The sequence below is a fragment of the Barbus barbus genome (genome assembly GCF_936440315.1).
Source record: "Barbus barbus genome assembly, chromosome: 28".
Lineage (NCBI taxonomy): Eukaryota > Metazoa > Chordata > Actinopteri > Cypriniformes > Cyprinidae > Barbus > Barbus barbus.
Window position 1 is genome coordinate 30,139,286 of NC_136756.1, and position 16,012 is coordinate 30,155,297.

Below are 16,012 nucleotides of genomic sequence, written 5' to 3' on the forward strand. Positions count from 1 at the left end.
TTTATTAGGGTTGTATATTACATCTAATGTTGTTAAAATAATTTTTATTGCATATTTCAGTTTAATGAGTCTCACCATGATGATGTTTAGTGTTTGTGTGAATGACACTGTGCTCCTTCTATATATGTTATTATTTATAAGCTGCTTGTGATGGGCTTTGGTTCATCATGTGACATTCTCATCACCACCTGCATTTGGTGTAGTGATGGGATTTATGGCTCTTTGAGGGGATCCGGATCTTGGCGATCTGTTCCTTTCAAAGAGTTGTTCAAAAGAATGGCTCTTGTGGCTCTTTTTAAGTATTTAGTAAGTTTTAAGAAGCCAGCTTGGGGGCATTTCAGTTTATCCTGGAAATAATCACTGGGAGGAATGATGAGGTGAGATTTGTAGTCAAATAATTAAAACTCAGATATCACACACCAATATCTGAGTTTGAATTATTCTGAAATATTGATTATTACCTCATGTGACGGCATGGCTCCGCTCCTACCCAATGACAGAGGCACGCAGGGTTTTTTTCCACTGGAGTACTAACGTGAAGGATGCGTGCACAACTATCATCATGCTGTTAGACAGTAGCACCCCTGCGCTGGGTGCACCCCTCCCCCTGTAACTGTTCTGTCTCGCGGAGGAGCTAATTTGTGTGCATCTGTGTGAAACACGCATAGGAAAAAAGAACGACAGAAAGAATGCGACTCGGCTCCCATCGTTCATGTTTATGAGCCGTTCAAAAGAATCGGTTCGTTCGCGAACGTCACAACTCTAATTTGGTGGTTATCTACAGTGGCTGAGAGATCTCAACGCGCTGCAAATAGAAAAAACACCTGCAAATTAAGAAAACAACTAAATTATTTATTTGTTTGTGTTGTGAGCATTTGTAGTACGTTTCTTTATTTGGTTGTGTTGTGAGCATTTGTAGTACGTTTCTTTATTTGTTTGTGTTGTGAGCATTTGTAGTACGTTTCTTTATTTGGTTGTGTTGTGAGCATTTGCAGCACCTGGTGTCAAATTGATGAAGATGTTTTCTTGATTTGCTGGTGCTTTTTCTATTTGCATGTGTTTTCTGAAGTTGCAGCGCTCTGAGCCCTCTCGGCCACCGTAGTTATCAGTGTATTCCAAAGGTACAAAACAGATTTCAGTACTTCAATAGGTTGGACTATTAACATTATATCAGTTAATGAAATTACGGTACTTAACTATAAATTTAAGTTAAAACTGTAAAACCTAAAATGCTGTTACCGTATTTTTTACGGTAGAATTCCAGCAACCACAGTTGCCGTTTTTTTACCGTAAATTTTACAGTGTGGTTAAAAAAAAGGTATCCATCTAAATGCTGATGACACAGTAGCACATTCGGTGAATTAAGTCATAGAGCTCTTGCAAGAATCTTTTCAGTCATTGTCCAACTTAAAATTGGTTTTAAACTAAAAAATAAAAACAAATGCTCTTCACTCATTATTGCATTAAGTAAATTGTTACAAATATTTGGGTGCATGATTGGGTGAAAAATTGTGATTTTATGTACACACTGAAAAACTTTTAAAAAGCTTAGACCAAAATTGGGTTTAAGAAATGTTTTCCTTTTGAAGCAAGAAAGAGAATTATACAAAGTTTTTCCTCTCAGTGTTAGATTATGGTGATGTGATCTATGCATGCACTTAAAAAGCTGGATTATGTATTCCATGCTGCTTTATGTTTTGTGATGAGTGCCTCTTCACGCACTCCTCATTGTCAACTGTATTAATTGGTGGGATGGTCTTCTTTGTCTCAAAGGAGGAAAATGCACATGCTGTTGTTTATTGCTAAGGCATTGTTAGGTAAACAACCAATTTATATCTGTAATCTTTTATCTTTTAATACCTGCAATTATAGCACTATATCTACTGTTAAACATCTTTAAAAGGTTCAGAGAGTATACTCAGACCTTGGCAAAACTGCCTTCTCTTTATTTGCTCCCTCGTTATGGAACGAGCTGCAGAGTATTATAATGCTGGAAACTCTCCCCTCTTTTAAAGTTTTTAAAAATCTATTTTTTTTTAAAAGAGAGGGATTGCAGGGCTAAATGTTGTTAATTTTATGTGTTTGTAGCTTGTTTTATTGTGAAACTTTTTGTGCTGCCATTTTGGCCAGGACAGGAAGAAGAGATTTTGCATCTGGTAATAAATCAAGGATAAATAAAATAAAAATAAATAATAAAATGTATTGTATAATTCAGACATTAGGTATCCAGAGCTGCTAGTTAATGGATTTTGTTCGTTCCGTCCCCAGTAATCTAAAACAAAAAGCAAGCATGGATGAGTTTTTTTTATGACACTGACCTTCGTTCACTTCCATGATTCTGATATTTGTCCATTACAAAAAAAAAAGGCTTGTGTGTTTGGGCAGTTTCAATAAACACCAGACCAAATTTAGACAGTTACATAAAGTTTTATATGGCAGGATTCTGATTCTGATCCCGCACACTATCAGTCCATGCTAAATATAGAAATTTATTAAAAAAACAGCGATGTTTCGGTCCACTGACCTTCATCAGGCTTGTGTAAACTATTACAGATAAGACATTTAAAAACAGTCACCACCAATGAATGTAATCGACACTACATGTGGACCAATCACCAATTCGTACATCATGACTAACAAGGACTCAAATATCTAATAAAAAGTACTTTTCAATATTACCAATAAACGATGTTCCCTTTTTTATAAACAAATCTAATCATATTTGTAAAGTCACATTGTCAGACAATAAATATCTAAACAAGGTCACAATATCATCTCTTCACAATCAAGCAGACACTCAAAAATACAATACAATAAAAACACCCTACAACATTACATTAAATAATGCTTCATCATTTCAACTAGATATATCCAAAGTTAATAACACCGTATCAGATAAATCTTGTAACTCAGAGATCTCGTTAATAAAATCTGTGGAATCTCTAATATAAGAAGGTCATTTCTGTACAAATGGTTTAATGAAGTAATCCACATTTTGGGATAAAGGCAATATCTGTAACGGGGTGAACAATACGTGAGATGTGCGGATCCATTTGCAAGGCTTTATTCAAAGGCGAGGTCACAAAACAAGCAAGGTTCATGCAATGGCAAATAGGAACATCACAGGCAAGACAGAGTAATCCTAGGGCAAGCATGGGTCGACGATCGGCAAACAATATCCAACAGGGCAAGGCAGAGAGATAATCCAGGTACACGAGCAATAGTCCAAGAGAGGTGCAAACAGAGTCCGAAATGGCAAGGCAAAGGGTAAATCCAGGAAACACAGGCAAGAATCAAAACACTAGAAAACGCGCAAGGCAGAACTATGACAACTAAGTGGGCTCCGTAAAGTAGCTATCGCTAGGAGAGAGATATACGCTATACAATACTGGAACTAGACAAAACCACAGAATGACTCGGTAAAGCAGCTAACTCTAGGAGCGTGTTATACGCAGAACAATACTCGGCCCTGACAGAGAGGACGTCCAAGGCTTATAAGGCGTGTGTGATTGTGTGATCAGCTGTGTAATCAGAGCAATGTGAGATTGGTGACAGCTGTGTGTCGTCAGTGCAAAGGATGATGGGAACTGTAGTCCGATGATGAAGTGCAACAGTAGTGTAGTGCAAGAGTCAATGTGGTGAGCGAGTGACCTCTGGTGGTGAGTAAACGGAGGTTTATAGACCAGATTCGTGACAATAACAGAGAGTTGGTTTGTGCAACTATAGGACGGCCAGGAGGATCAACCAATCTTTTGTGAATTTTCGGAAGAGTATAAAAACAGGCATAATTGGATGCTTACAATATAAAAAAATCTAATTCTGATCGTGATATCCAGCCATTAGTTTTGGCATTGTTTAGAAAAGACAATACTTCAGATTGATCAATTCTAATGGAACCATGAGATAATTTTGCATAGAACCTTGTATTTTGTAATTGAGAAAGGACCTCTTGTTTATATTTACACGTGTCTTGTACCACAGTTGCACCCCCTTTTGCAGCAGGTTTTATAATCAGGCCCGAATCAGATATAAGTTCATTTAAAGCAGTTCTCTCATTCAAAGACAAATTCTGCACACAATTCGTGTTCGAAACGGCTCATGATTTTAAAACATCTTGTTCCACCACCCGACAGAAAGTATGAATCGTATGATTAGACTCCATCCGACAAAAGAGACTTAAACCGAGTCTTAGGTAAAGAACAGGGAGCTGATTTAGAAAAGTAGTAAGGTAATTCAACTGTCTAAAACATTTAAACAGATCCACTTTAAGGCCAAACATATACACCCCACTGCTCGGCACAAATGATAGTCCTTTAGACAACACACCAATTTGATCAGTTCTTTAGAAGAAATATTGATTAACGTCTCTTGGAGAAGCTCCGAGTCAATGGTCGTGGCTGATCCCTTTGATGTCCTAATGCCCTGTCGACATTTTTTCCTCTTCCACGTTGTCATGGAAGAGGGGCTCGTTGGTCCAAAAAAGGAACTGAGGCTTAGGCACTGGAGTCACTGTCCAAAGTGAAGTCACTCCCAGTGGAATAACTAGGGCCATCCCAGTGCGCACCCATATGCTGATTGAGGATTCTGATTCTGGAAATTTGAGGAGGATATTTGGTTTATTTCCACCATATATCTCTGTCTACAGTAAACGTCTGTATACTAAATGCACACGGGCTTCATCTGAGATTCTCCATGCATCTGTTGATTTCTCTGTTTATGTGTGTAGATTATTTCGTTTTATTTAAAAAAAACAGAAGCATGCTGAATCTCTGGTTTCAACAGCTCTGTGGTCTGATAAGTAATAATTAATGTGAAGAGAATTAATGTGCATCTGAAAAGCACATTTTTCCTGTCTGATTTCTTGACACATTCCCTTTGTAATTTCACTATTTTCTCATCCTCTGCAGTTATTTTTACTGTTTTAACATAAGAGCCTGATACAAAAGCTTGCACTTTCTGATTTTTGTGCAATGATTAACTATGATAAATTGTATTTTGAGTAATATATTATGCAATCATCAGGTACATCAGTGAGCGAGCATCATCATTTTGTTTGAGGGACATATAACACCCTTAAAGCCATACTTGTGGTTACGGTCAATTCCACAGGAATGCATGAACTGAAAACATGGAAAGCATGAATGCAATGTAAATCGCTTTGGATTAAAAGTGTCTAACTAATGTAGAAATGATGAATGATGAATGATCAATGATGATGTATCTTGCATGACCATACCCTATATTGGCCAAATATTATACACTATACGAGTCAAAACAGTAAGATTTTTAAGTTTTTTTAAAGACGTCTCTTTTGCTCACCAAACCTGCATTTATTTGATCCAAAGTACAGAAAAAACAGTAAAATGTTGAAATATTTTTACTATTTAAAATAACATTTTTATTTGAATATATTTTAAAATGTAATTTATTCCTGTGATTTCAAAGCTGAAATTTTAGCATCATTACTTCAGTCACACGATCCTTCAGAAATCATAATATTTTGATTTGGTGCTCAGAAAACATTTATTATTATTATTACATTGAAAACAGCAGAGTAGATTTTTTTTCAGGTTTTTTTGATGATTATAAAAAGTTCAGAAGGACAGCATTTATCTGAAATAGAAATCAATTTAAAGCATCCTTGCTAAATAAAAGTATTAATTTCTATAATTTCTTTCCCCCAAAAAAATGTACCTGACTCCAAGCTTTTGAATGGTATAATGTATGTTACAAAAGCTTTTTATTTCAGATAAATGCTGATCTTTGGATCTTTCTATTCATCAAAGAATCCTGAAAAAAATGTACAGAACTGTGTTCAACATTGATAATAATCAGAAATGTTTGTTGATCAGTAAATCAGTATATTATTATGATTTCTGAAGATCATGTGACACTGAAGACTGGAGTAATGATGCTGAAAATACAGCTGCAGATCACAGAAATACATTACAGTTTAACACATATTCACACAGAAAACAGCTGTTTTAAATAGTAAAACTATTTCAAAATATTACTGCTTTTGCTGTATTTTGAATCAAATAAATGCAGGCTTGCTGAGCAGAAGAGAATTCTTGAAAAAACTTTAAAAATCTTACTGTACAAAAACGTTTGACTGGTGGTGTATATCAGTGTTTCCTAGAGCTTAAGATGTTTCATATGAACCTCATTCTGTTCTTCATGTTATCTGTTGTGATGATGGAGGTGTTTAATGTGTGTGGTTTTGTAGGCCTTGTGTAAGGATAAAATCTACCCTGGAATGCATGTGTTTGCCAAAGGATACGGGAAGAACAAAGAGCCTCTGCGTGCTTACGTCCTCACCTTCATCATCGGCCTGGCCTTCGTCCTGATCGGTAAATTACACTCCACTCAATGCTGACTTATCTGCTTATACGCTAATGACAGAGACTGTGTCTAAAATCCAGTGTGTTGGTGTTTCAGCTGAGTTAAACATCATCGCTCCCATCATTTCCAACTTCTTCTTGGCCTCTTATGCCTTGATAAATTTCTCTGTCTTCCACGCATCGCTGGCGAACTCCCCAGGCAAGTGATGAAACTGAAAATGAGCGTGATGTTTCTCCTCAGATCACTGACACTGATCGTTTCAGACAGTATCGTGAGTAATTCACAGATTTCCGTCTGAACAGGGTGGCGTCCGAGTTTCAAATACTACAACAAGTGGGTGTCGTTAGCCGGAGCCGTGCTGTGCTGCGTGGTGATGTTTGTGATCAACTGGTGGGCGGCGCTGCTCACCAACGTCATCGTCCTGGCGCTCTACATCTACGTCAGCTACAAGAAACCAGGTCTGTTCTGTTTTCACTTCATTTCTATGATTATGTGATAACACTTTACCAAAAGGTCTCATTTGTCGCAATAATTTTTGAGAATGAACAGATCTTGACATACATACAAGTGTAGCAGTTTATCAACCCCGGAGGGGAATTAACTTGCAGGCTTTGGAGAATCTGTCAACTGCAACGAGTATGCAGGTAAAACCTTCTGACTTGGGGAGATCTGTGACTAAGTCGACTCCGACATGGGACCAGGAGCGACGTGGAATGGGTAATGGTACTAATTTTCCAGCTGGCAGGTGATGTGGAGTCTTGGAGATGGCACAGACTGAGTTCAGCGTTCAGAATGAACCTCCAGTAGAAATTTGCGAAGCCGAGGAATCGTTGCAGTTCCTTTACTGACTGAGGCTGGGGCCAGTCTCGGATGGCTTGGACCTTCCCCTGGTCCATCTGGATCCCATCCGCACTGAGGATGTAGCTGAGGAACTGGACCGTTGGGCGGTGGAACTCACACTTCTCGAGCTTCAGGTAGAGGTGGTGTTTCCTGAGTTGGCGTAGGAACTGTGCCACGTGATGGCAATGTTCGGGCAGGTTCCGGGAGTAGATCAGGATATCGTCTATGTACATGATGACAAACCGGTGGAGGAACTCCCGGAACACCTCGTTCATAAACCCCTGGAAGACGGACGGGGAGTTGGAAAGGCCATACGGCATGACCCGATATTCATAGTGGCCTGAGGGGGTAATGAACGCCATCTTCCACTCGTCGCCTTCCCGGATACAAACGAGGTTATAGGCGCTCAGCAGGTCCAGCTTCGAGAAGATGTGGAGGGCGGCCGGGACCAGGGGAAGAGGATAAGGGAGCTTGACAGTGTGATCATTGAGGGTCCGGTAGTCGATGCAGGGCCGCAAGCTTCCGTCTTGCCCACGAAGGAGAAGCTCGAGGCCGCCGGACAGGTGGAAGGACGAATGAACTGTTGTTGGACAGCCTCCTTGATGTAAGCCTCCATCGCCTTGTGCTCCGGGATGGACAGGGAGCGGTTTTCCCTGTATGGTCTCGATCTTCAGCTCAGCCTGTCTCTGGCGGGGTAAATCAAGCTGTTTTAGGAGGGCTTGTGAGATGAAATTACCTGAGGATCCCGAGTCCACGAGGGTGGGACTGAAATGAAATGATGTGGGGTGAGGAGTTGTACCGTTAGCAGTGGTAGGGTAGAAATGAGGGGATTGGGATCTGGTGAGTGTTGTTAGTGGAGACTGCGGTGACTGTGGTGACTCTCTGACAGTAATAAGATCGATAACATGCATTTTTAAAAAGTGAAAAATATACACATGAATTGTTCACAATAAGATTAATAATATGCATTTAGAAAATATATAGGGTGAATTTTTAGTTCATGTCGACTAATGCAGTGCTGTAAATGACATGGAGTAACGATAAGCAATATAATTTTCACAGCATTTAATATATGTACAGTATTTGTTCATGTTAGTTAATTAAAATTCCAGTTGTTCATTGTTTGTTCATGTTAGTTCATTAACTAAAGTTAATGTAGATCATAGAACTGATCAAATGTATATATTGAATGTATTGTCAGTCACTTTGGATAAAAGCATCTGCCAAATGCATAAATGTAATTATAGTTCATGATAAAGGCATAGTTCACCCCACAATGAAACTTCTGTCACTATTTACTCACCCTCGTGTTGAATTTCTTTCTTCTGTTGAACACAAAATAAGATATTTTGAACAATGAGTGTAACCAAACAGTTACCGGTAGCTAATGACTTCCATAGTATTTTTTTCCCCTGATATGGAAGTCAATGGCTAGCAACAATGGTTAGGTTGCCAACATTCTTCAAAACATATTTTATTTTCCACGGAAGAAAGCATCTCATACAGGTTTGGAACAACATGAGGGTGAGTAAATTATGCCAATTTTTATTTTTGCATGAACTGTTGCTTTGTATTGTAAAGTGTTATCGGTTATGTTTTAAAGTCATAAATCATAACTGAGTGGCAAAATGCATCTTTCTGCTGCAGATGTGAATTGGGGTTCATCGACACAAGCGCTGATGTACAACAAGGCACTGACTCACAGTCTGCATCTCACGGGGGTTGAGGATCATATCAAGAACTTCAGGTGATGCACTGACAGTCATATGTGACTATAGACACCGAAAACCTCTCTGAAATAATTTTTCCCATGCACAGGCCTCAGTGTCTCTTAATGTCCGGATACCCAAACTCAAGACCGGCACTGCTGTATCTAGTGCACGCTTTCACCAAAGACGTGGGCTTGATGGTCTGTGGCCACGTGCGCACAGTATGTAATTTCAATGAACATTTGACACATTATCTTTGCAGTTATGAGCAGTTAGTTATACAACCAAACATGCACTTGTTCTTCAAGGTTCCCGCAGGTCCTTAAAAAGTCTTACATTTAGTTGTATCAAATTTAAAGCCATAAAAAGTCTTAAATTGTACAAGAGAGTCTTCATTATGATTTCAAGAGGTCTTAAATTGCAGTACGGAAAGACCAGAATTGCGATGTGGCTCAATGCGACGATTAAACTTCAAAAGGCTATTATTTCATTGAATAAACACGAGCACTGCATGTTTCAAAGTCTGGTGCTGCACTGCTTTGTGTATTGCCATTACCGGGAAAACATTTATATTTCTGCTGTTCCGAAAGTGCCACCTGCTGGCAGAGAATTAATGTGCATTTTCAATAAGCCCGTCTGCTGTTTTTGTTCAGACCAATGTGAAAATCCACCCATGTTTTTACCCTGCAAACACACAGAGCTGTAAATATGAACTGGTGGATCGATAAGAAGATAATGAATTGTAAAAATCTGAACAGTAAAATGTATTTATGTTTTTAAAGATAATGCAATATAATAATTAATCCTTTTGACTCTTAAAAATGGTTTAAAGGCTGAAATGTGAAGTGTATCATTTTTGTTCAAAAGTGTATCAACTTTTTGTTTTGTGAAAACTTGTATCTGAACTGTAACGCATGCTTTTTACAGTCATTTTACAGTTTAATATGTTACTATAGACATTGCACTACCCCACTTATACTGTGTTAATTTTATCTTAAAGGTTTTAAAAAGTCTTAAATTTGGGCTTAAAAATCCCAAAAACCCTGGTTCTTGCATTTTCTTGCAGGGATACCGTAGGCCCAACTATAAGGACATGATGAACGAGCAGGTCCGCTATCAGCGCTGGCTCCTGAAGACCCGAATCAAAGCCTTTTACACTCCTGTGTTTGCTGATGATCTCAGACAAGGAGCCCAGTATCTCCTGCAGGTCAGAATGGAAATATGACAGATTGCGTAACAAACAGCTCATGTAATGAACTGAATCAGAACTCGTTTAAAACTGATGTTGTTGCAATTTATAGACCACTGGGTTGGGTCGCTTAAAACCCAACACACTAGTGTTTGGCTTTAAGAACAACTGGAGGGACTGTGAGATGAAGGATGTGGAAACCTACATCAGCACCATCCAGTGAGTCTAACTGTGTGATGCTCTTCATGTCTTCATCTTTAAGAACTGAAATCTTCCTCTGAATGATCGCTGTGTGTGTTTCAGTGACGCGTTTGACCTGCAGTTCGGGGTGGTTCTTTTGAGACTGAAGGAAGGTCTTGACATCTCTCACATTCAAGGTCGAGTTTCCTGGCCAAAAGTGGGCTAAAGTGTAAATGGTTTGAGTCTTTTCATCAGTGATTTTTAAGTCTGCTTCTGTTGGTCTTTCTTCAGATGAATTTCAGACCTCGCAGGAGAAAGCTCCTGGAATGAAGGATCTCTTGGTGTCCATCAACATCAAAGACTTTGACAGTGATTCCTCAAAACCATCATCTAAATCCACCAGCTGTCAAAGCAGCCCGCTCATCTTCAGAGGTCAGAAACCCATGACGTACTGCACATTTAAAAGTTCATCAAAAAATTTGCTGAAAATTTTCTCAACCTCAGGATCATCCGAGATCAGGATGAGTTTGTTTCTTCTTCAGGTTTATATAAATGTGTCTCTGCATCAGTGTGTCAGCAATGGATGCTCTGCAGTGAATGGGTGCCGTCAGAATGAGAGTCCAAACAGCTGATAAAAACATCACAATAATCCACACCACTCCAGTCCATCAGTTAACATCTGGAGAAGACAAAAGATGAAACTAATCCAGCATTAAGATGCTTTTAACTCAAATAAGTCCATAATCCATAATAACACTTCCTCCAGGGAATTAGTTCTGATCTTGTTCTTATATTCATGACGAATATAAATTTTCCATGAAATGGCTTTGAGCATCTCAGATTCGTGTTAATCTGATGCTAATTTCTCTTCTTTAACAATGCATGTGTGATTTCAGACACCAAGAAGCCTCCGATGCAGCTCAGTCCTGCGGATGAGAAACTTCTGTCTGCCAGTCAGCAGTTCCAGAAGCAACAGAGCAAAGGAACCATCGATGTTTGGTGGCTGTTTGACGACGGAGGTAAAGAGTTTCTGTTTCAGTGTAGTTTGTGCTTGAATGTTTGCCTTTATTATACTCACTGAGAGTTTGTAGCTTTAAGAAACGACACTGTGATTGATTACTCGTTGTAGGCTTGACACTTTTGATACCGTATTTGCTAACCAACAAAAAGAAATGGCGCGACTGCAAGATCCGTGTGTTTATTGGAGGAAAGATAAACAGGATTGACCACGACCGCAGAGCGTGAGTATAACCTGTGTTAAGAACATGCAGTTATACGCATATCAAGTGTATTTCATTCCTTTTGCGTAGTTTTGTAAAGAAATTAATTTGTAGGCACAGTTTATATTCCTTTACAAAATTAATTTCAGTCATTTAAACAGAAGCCTTTAGACCTGAGTAGCGTTGTCAAATGATTAATCGCGATTAATTGCATCTGAAATAAAAGTTTTTGTTTATATATTATGTGTGTGTGCTGTGTATATTTATGTATATATAAATACACAAACATACACTATATATTTTGAAAATACTTATGTATATATTTATATTATATATAAATATATTTAATATACCAATATATTTTTTCTTAAATATATGCATGCATCTGTGTGTATTTATATATACATAATAAACATACACACACACATATTTTTATTTTGTATGTGATTAATCGCGATTAATCATTTGAGAGTACTAATTGCTAGTTTAACTTATAAAATAGTTTAAATAATGGAGATAATCTGCTAGTATTCATTTAGTGAAAGCTTTTGGTCTTGCGCAGAATGGCGGCGTTACTCAGTAAATTCAGGATTGACTACTCTGACATCACTGTTATTGGAGACATCAACATTAAGCCAAAGAAGCACAAGTAAGTTTAGATCCATTGGCTAATAATGAGGATGTTTTGCTCCGGTATCCACGAGAAACAGCTGTTGTTTGATGTTGTGCTCAGCAAGAAGATGTTTGAGGAGATGATCGAGCCGTACAGACTGAAGGAGGACGACATGGAGCAAGAAGCCGCTGAGAAACTGAAGGCTGAAGAACCCTGGAGGATCACAGATAATGAGTTGGAGCTCTACAGGGCCAAGGTTTCTATCTGTTACTCTTCAGGAGATGTGATGCTCTCGTATTACTTTGATATGGAGCTTCACACGTCTCAGTCCCATTACGTCTCTAATGTGTCATCTGAACAGTGAGAACTAATCAAAAAGACGACTTTAGACACGGCTCTTTCACCAGCCTTATTTCATTGCACAGATCTTATTTAGAACAAGTTACACTGTTTAAAGAAAATATACTGGAACCAATTGATTTTCATGATGATCTGATCTTAAATGTCCCCATTCTGCCATCACAAAACATCCCAGTAAAATACTCACAGTGGCAGAAACAAGCTTCCATACAAATCAGTTTGAAGTGGTTCTCAAAAGTCATTTGCATCCTCACAAGTGAAATCCTTACAGTTCCCATCCCTATTAACAAACATGTTTGAACTGGCAGTATATTTGTGTAGAAATCTAGAGAATACCCATGTTTTACAAACAGATGTAAAGAACTCTTTCTATTTCACTGCACTACTTTTCCATTGTTTTTCTATATAAACACTCAATAGATGGACATGTTTGACCGTTACACTGCAAAAAAAATATTTTCTTACTTAGTATTTGTGTCTTGTTTTCTAGTATAAATATCTAAACATTGTTGAATCAAGATGCATTTACTGGACAAGTAAAATTATTTAAGATATTAAGTCTTGTTTATAAAAACTAAAATAATAAAAAAAAAAATAGTTTTTGCTTAAAACAAGCAGAAATATCTGTCAATGGGGTAAGAAAAATAATCTTAATTCAAAGGTTAAACAAGAGTATTTTTCTTACCCCATTGGCAGATAGTTTTGATTGTTTTAAGCAAAAACTAACAAAATTTTGATTATTTTTTGACAGAAAACAAGACATAATATCTTAAATAATTTTACTTGTACAGTAAATGCATCTTGATTCAAGAATGTTTAGATATTTATACTAGAAAACAAGACAGAAACACTAAGTAAGAGAATAATTTTTTGCAGCGCACATTCTCATCTCAGATCTTTTAGAGTGAAACAGCATCTAAAAACATGGTGGTCAAGCTAAAAGAAGTTCAGCTTTTTAAAAAACACGTCCCTAGACCTTGTGTTTTTATCCTTTCCATTGGCCCGTGTGTCACATGATTTGCTTTGTTCTGTGTGAACGACTCCAAGTAATGTCTGAAATAGCATCAACATGTAAGTGACATCAGTTCTTACTCTTCTGTCATTTAGTCGAATCGCCAGATCAGATTGAACGAGCTTCTGAAGGAACACTCGAGCACAGCCAACCTCATTGTCATGTAAGTACTGACCACACATTTAACACATAAAACACTTCATTTGAAAGTATATGGCCCTTATGAAGCACACAGGTGCCTTGATTTGATTCATCTGAGTATCTGATTCATTTGGGCTTGACAGAACCATGCCGCTCGCCAGGAAAGGAACGGTGTCCAGTGCTCTTTACATGACCTGGCTGGACACGCTATCTAAAGATCTGCCACCAATACTTCTTGTCCGAGGAAACCATCAGAGTGTTCTGACCTTCTACTCATAGAGAGAATGTGAAGTGACTGTGTTACAATCAGTACATTTGTTTATTGACCAGATTTGTGCCTCGTCGTCAAATCGACTGACAGTATTTTTACTATATTGAGCTGAAATAACCAATGCTACAGAAATGATCGTTTATTTGTTTATATATGTTTAATGTAACGACACTTACCTCAAAAAAGAGCAGATAAAATGATGCTTGAAATAAATTTAAAGGGACAGTTCACCCAAAAATGAGAATTCTGTCATCCTCAACCTCAAGTTGTTCCAAATCTTCAAAATATCTTCTTTTGTGTTGAACAGAAAATATTCATACAGGTTTGGAACGATATGAGGGTGAGTAAATGATAACAACATTAACATTTTTAGGTGAACTAACCCTTTAATGCCCATTTTTGCACTAACACTCTGAGGATTAAAGTATTTTTTTTTTAATCCAGAACGTTGATGCCATTTTTCATTGCCAAGCCTGAAATGAAATTCTTGCCTCCTACAGTCAAACTCACTCTGAACAAAGGCTGTATTTGAGCTTATCTTCATCATATCTTCAAACGCCGTCTGTTCCAGCTGCTGTTCTTAGACGCTGTTAGATTTACTAGGAACCTAATGCTGATCATTCTGGAGAAAGTGGGTTTGCACACGTCTTAGTGCCAATGCAACACTGTTCTAGATGAGAGAGACATTGAAAGATGCAATGCATTAAATAAATGGCTTTGATTTTAACTATATAATTTGTGTTTTCCATGCATTATTGTATCATATATAATATACATATATATTAAAACAAAAACTGTAAAATTGCAGCTAAACTGTGAGAAATGTTTAGTCAGGGTAATGGAAAATGCGTCTGCTAACTAATACACACATACACCATACGCCCTTTTAGTTCATTACACTTGTTTGACTTTAGATTTAAACTCTGAATTGAGCAGAAATTACAGAAACAATTGTGTCAGTTTAAAGGGTTTGTGCAGGTTTGATGAAGCCAAATTTAAGACTTCAAGACCTTTTTAAGACCAAGTAAGGAATAAATGGAAGGGAACACAATATGTCAAAATATTCTCTTATAATGTACGTCTAGGGAGTTTTCCAGTGCAAATATCTGAAGAATCTTAATTTAAAATGCATTTACTTGAAATGCAAAATGACTTAAGATAAGAAGTCTTGTTTTATGAGAAATCAAAAAGACTCATAAATCTATGGAAAGCCCATTTTGCACTTAACAAAAAATAAAATACAGTAACTGCAGGTTTATATCTCATAATTCAGACTTTTTTCTCGCAATTGCGAGTTTACTTCTTGCAATTCTGACTTGTTTTCTCAGAACTGAGATATAAAGTTCAGTTCTGAGGGACAGAAAGACTATTTTCTTACAATGTCTAGGGAGTTTTCCAATGCACGTCTGAAGAATCTTAATTCAAAGTATGTTTATTTGAAATGCAATATGACTTAAGATAATAAATCTTGTTTTAATCAAAATAAAACAAGAAATATCTGCCAAAATCAACTTAATTCAGAATCAGAATCCGAATTAGCTTTATTCGCCAAGTGTGTGCAGACGCACAAGGAATTTGTTGTGTTTTTTGGGTTTTTTTTTGGTACATGCATACATATCTAGCATGAGACATTTAAGACTAAACAATAATAATAATAATAATAATGTGTATGAATCTGGAACAGAAGATTTATGCACAGATTTGTGCATAGAGAAAACAAAGAATTCAAAGAGAAGAGTTTTCATACTAGCCTACATTGATAGATATCTGTACTTGTTTTAAGCTTAAACTCACTTTTATTTTACATTAAGTTCATCTTGATTTAATGTTTTGATGATTAGATATCAGAAAACAAAAATGCTGAGGAAGATATTCATGCTTTGCAACATTCAATGACTCTACTGCACTGATTTAATACTTTATAAGGCCTTAATTTGTGGAAGAAAGAATCAAGACGTTTTAAGAACCGCAGAAACGATGTTGCTGTAACTTATTGATGGATTAATTTGCAACACAATCGCAATCCTTCACTCAAAACATTAGTTAGGCTACACATGTTGATCCAAGATGTTTTAATGTGTTTCACCAGCATCACGGTTTCGATTAGCTTTCGTGTGTGATTAATACCCTCCCAT

General features: G+C 37.4%; 1 protein-coding gene across 1 annotated transcript in view; it reads left to right on the forward strand.

Moving 5' to 3' along the window:
* Positions 1 to 13,885, forward strand: part of LOC306848109 (solute carrier family 12 member 2-like) — a gene marked incomplete at both ends in the record, with an annotated part of 28,671 nt that extends 14,786 nt beyond the window's left edge. The window contains 15 exons of the mRNA XM_079382462.1: positions 6,227 to 6,350; positions 6,439 to 6,540; positions 6,645 to 6,800; positions 8,830 to 8,929; positions 9,001 to 9,112; positions 9,958 to 10,098; positions 10,193 to 10,299; positions 10,384 to 10,457; positions 10,552 to 10,692; positions 11,157 to 11,279; positions 11,390 to 11,501; positions 12,043 to 12,129; positions 12,214 to 12,349; positions 13,561 to 13,628; positions 13,750 to 13,885. Of these exons, the coding sequence (XP_079238588.1) occupies positions 6,227 to 6,350; positions 6,439 to 6,540; positions 6,645 to 6,800; positions 8,830 to 8,929; positions 9,001 to 9,112; positions 9,958 to 10,098; positions 10,193 to 10,299; positions 10,384 to 10,457; positions 10,552 to 10,692; positions 11,157 to 11,279; positions 11,390 to 11,501; positions 12,043 to 12,129; positions 12,214 to 12,349; positions 13,561 to 13,628; positions 13,750 to 13,885 (1,719 nt within the window). The remainder of the gene's footprint in view (positions 1 to 6,226; positions 6,351 to 6,438; positions 6,541 to 6,644; positions 6,801 to 8,829; positions 8,930 to 9,000; positions 9,113 to 9,957; positions 10,099 to 10,192; positions 10,300 to 10,383; positions 10,458 to 10,551; positions 10,693 to 11,156; positions 11,280 to 11,389; positions 11,502 to 12,042; positions 12,130 to 12,213; positions 12,350 to 13,560; positions 13,629 to 13,749) is intronic.
* Positions 13,886 to 16,012: the final 2,127 nt, after the last annotated feature.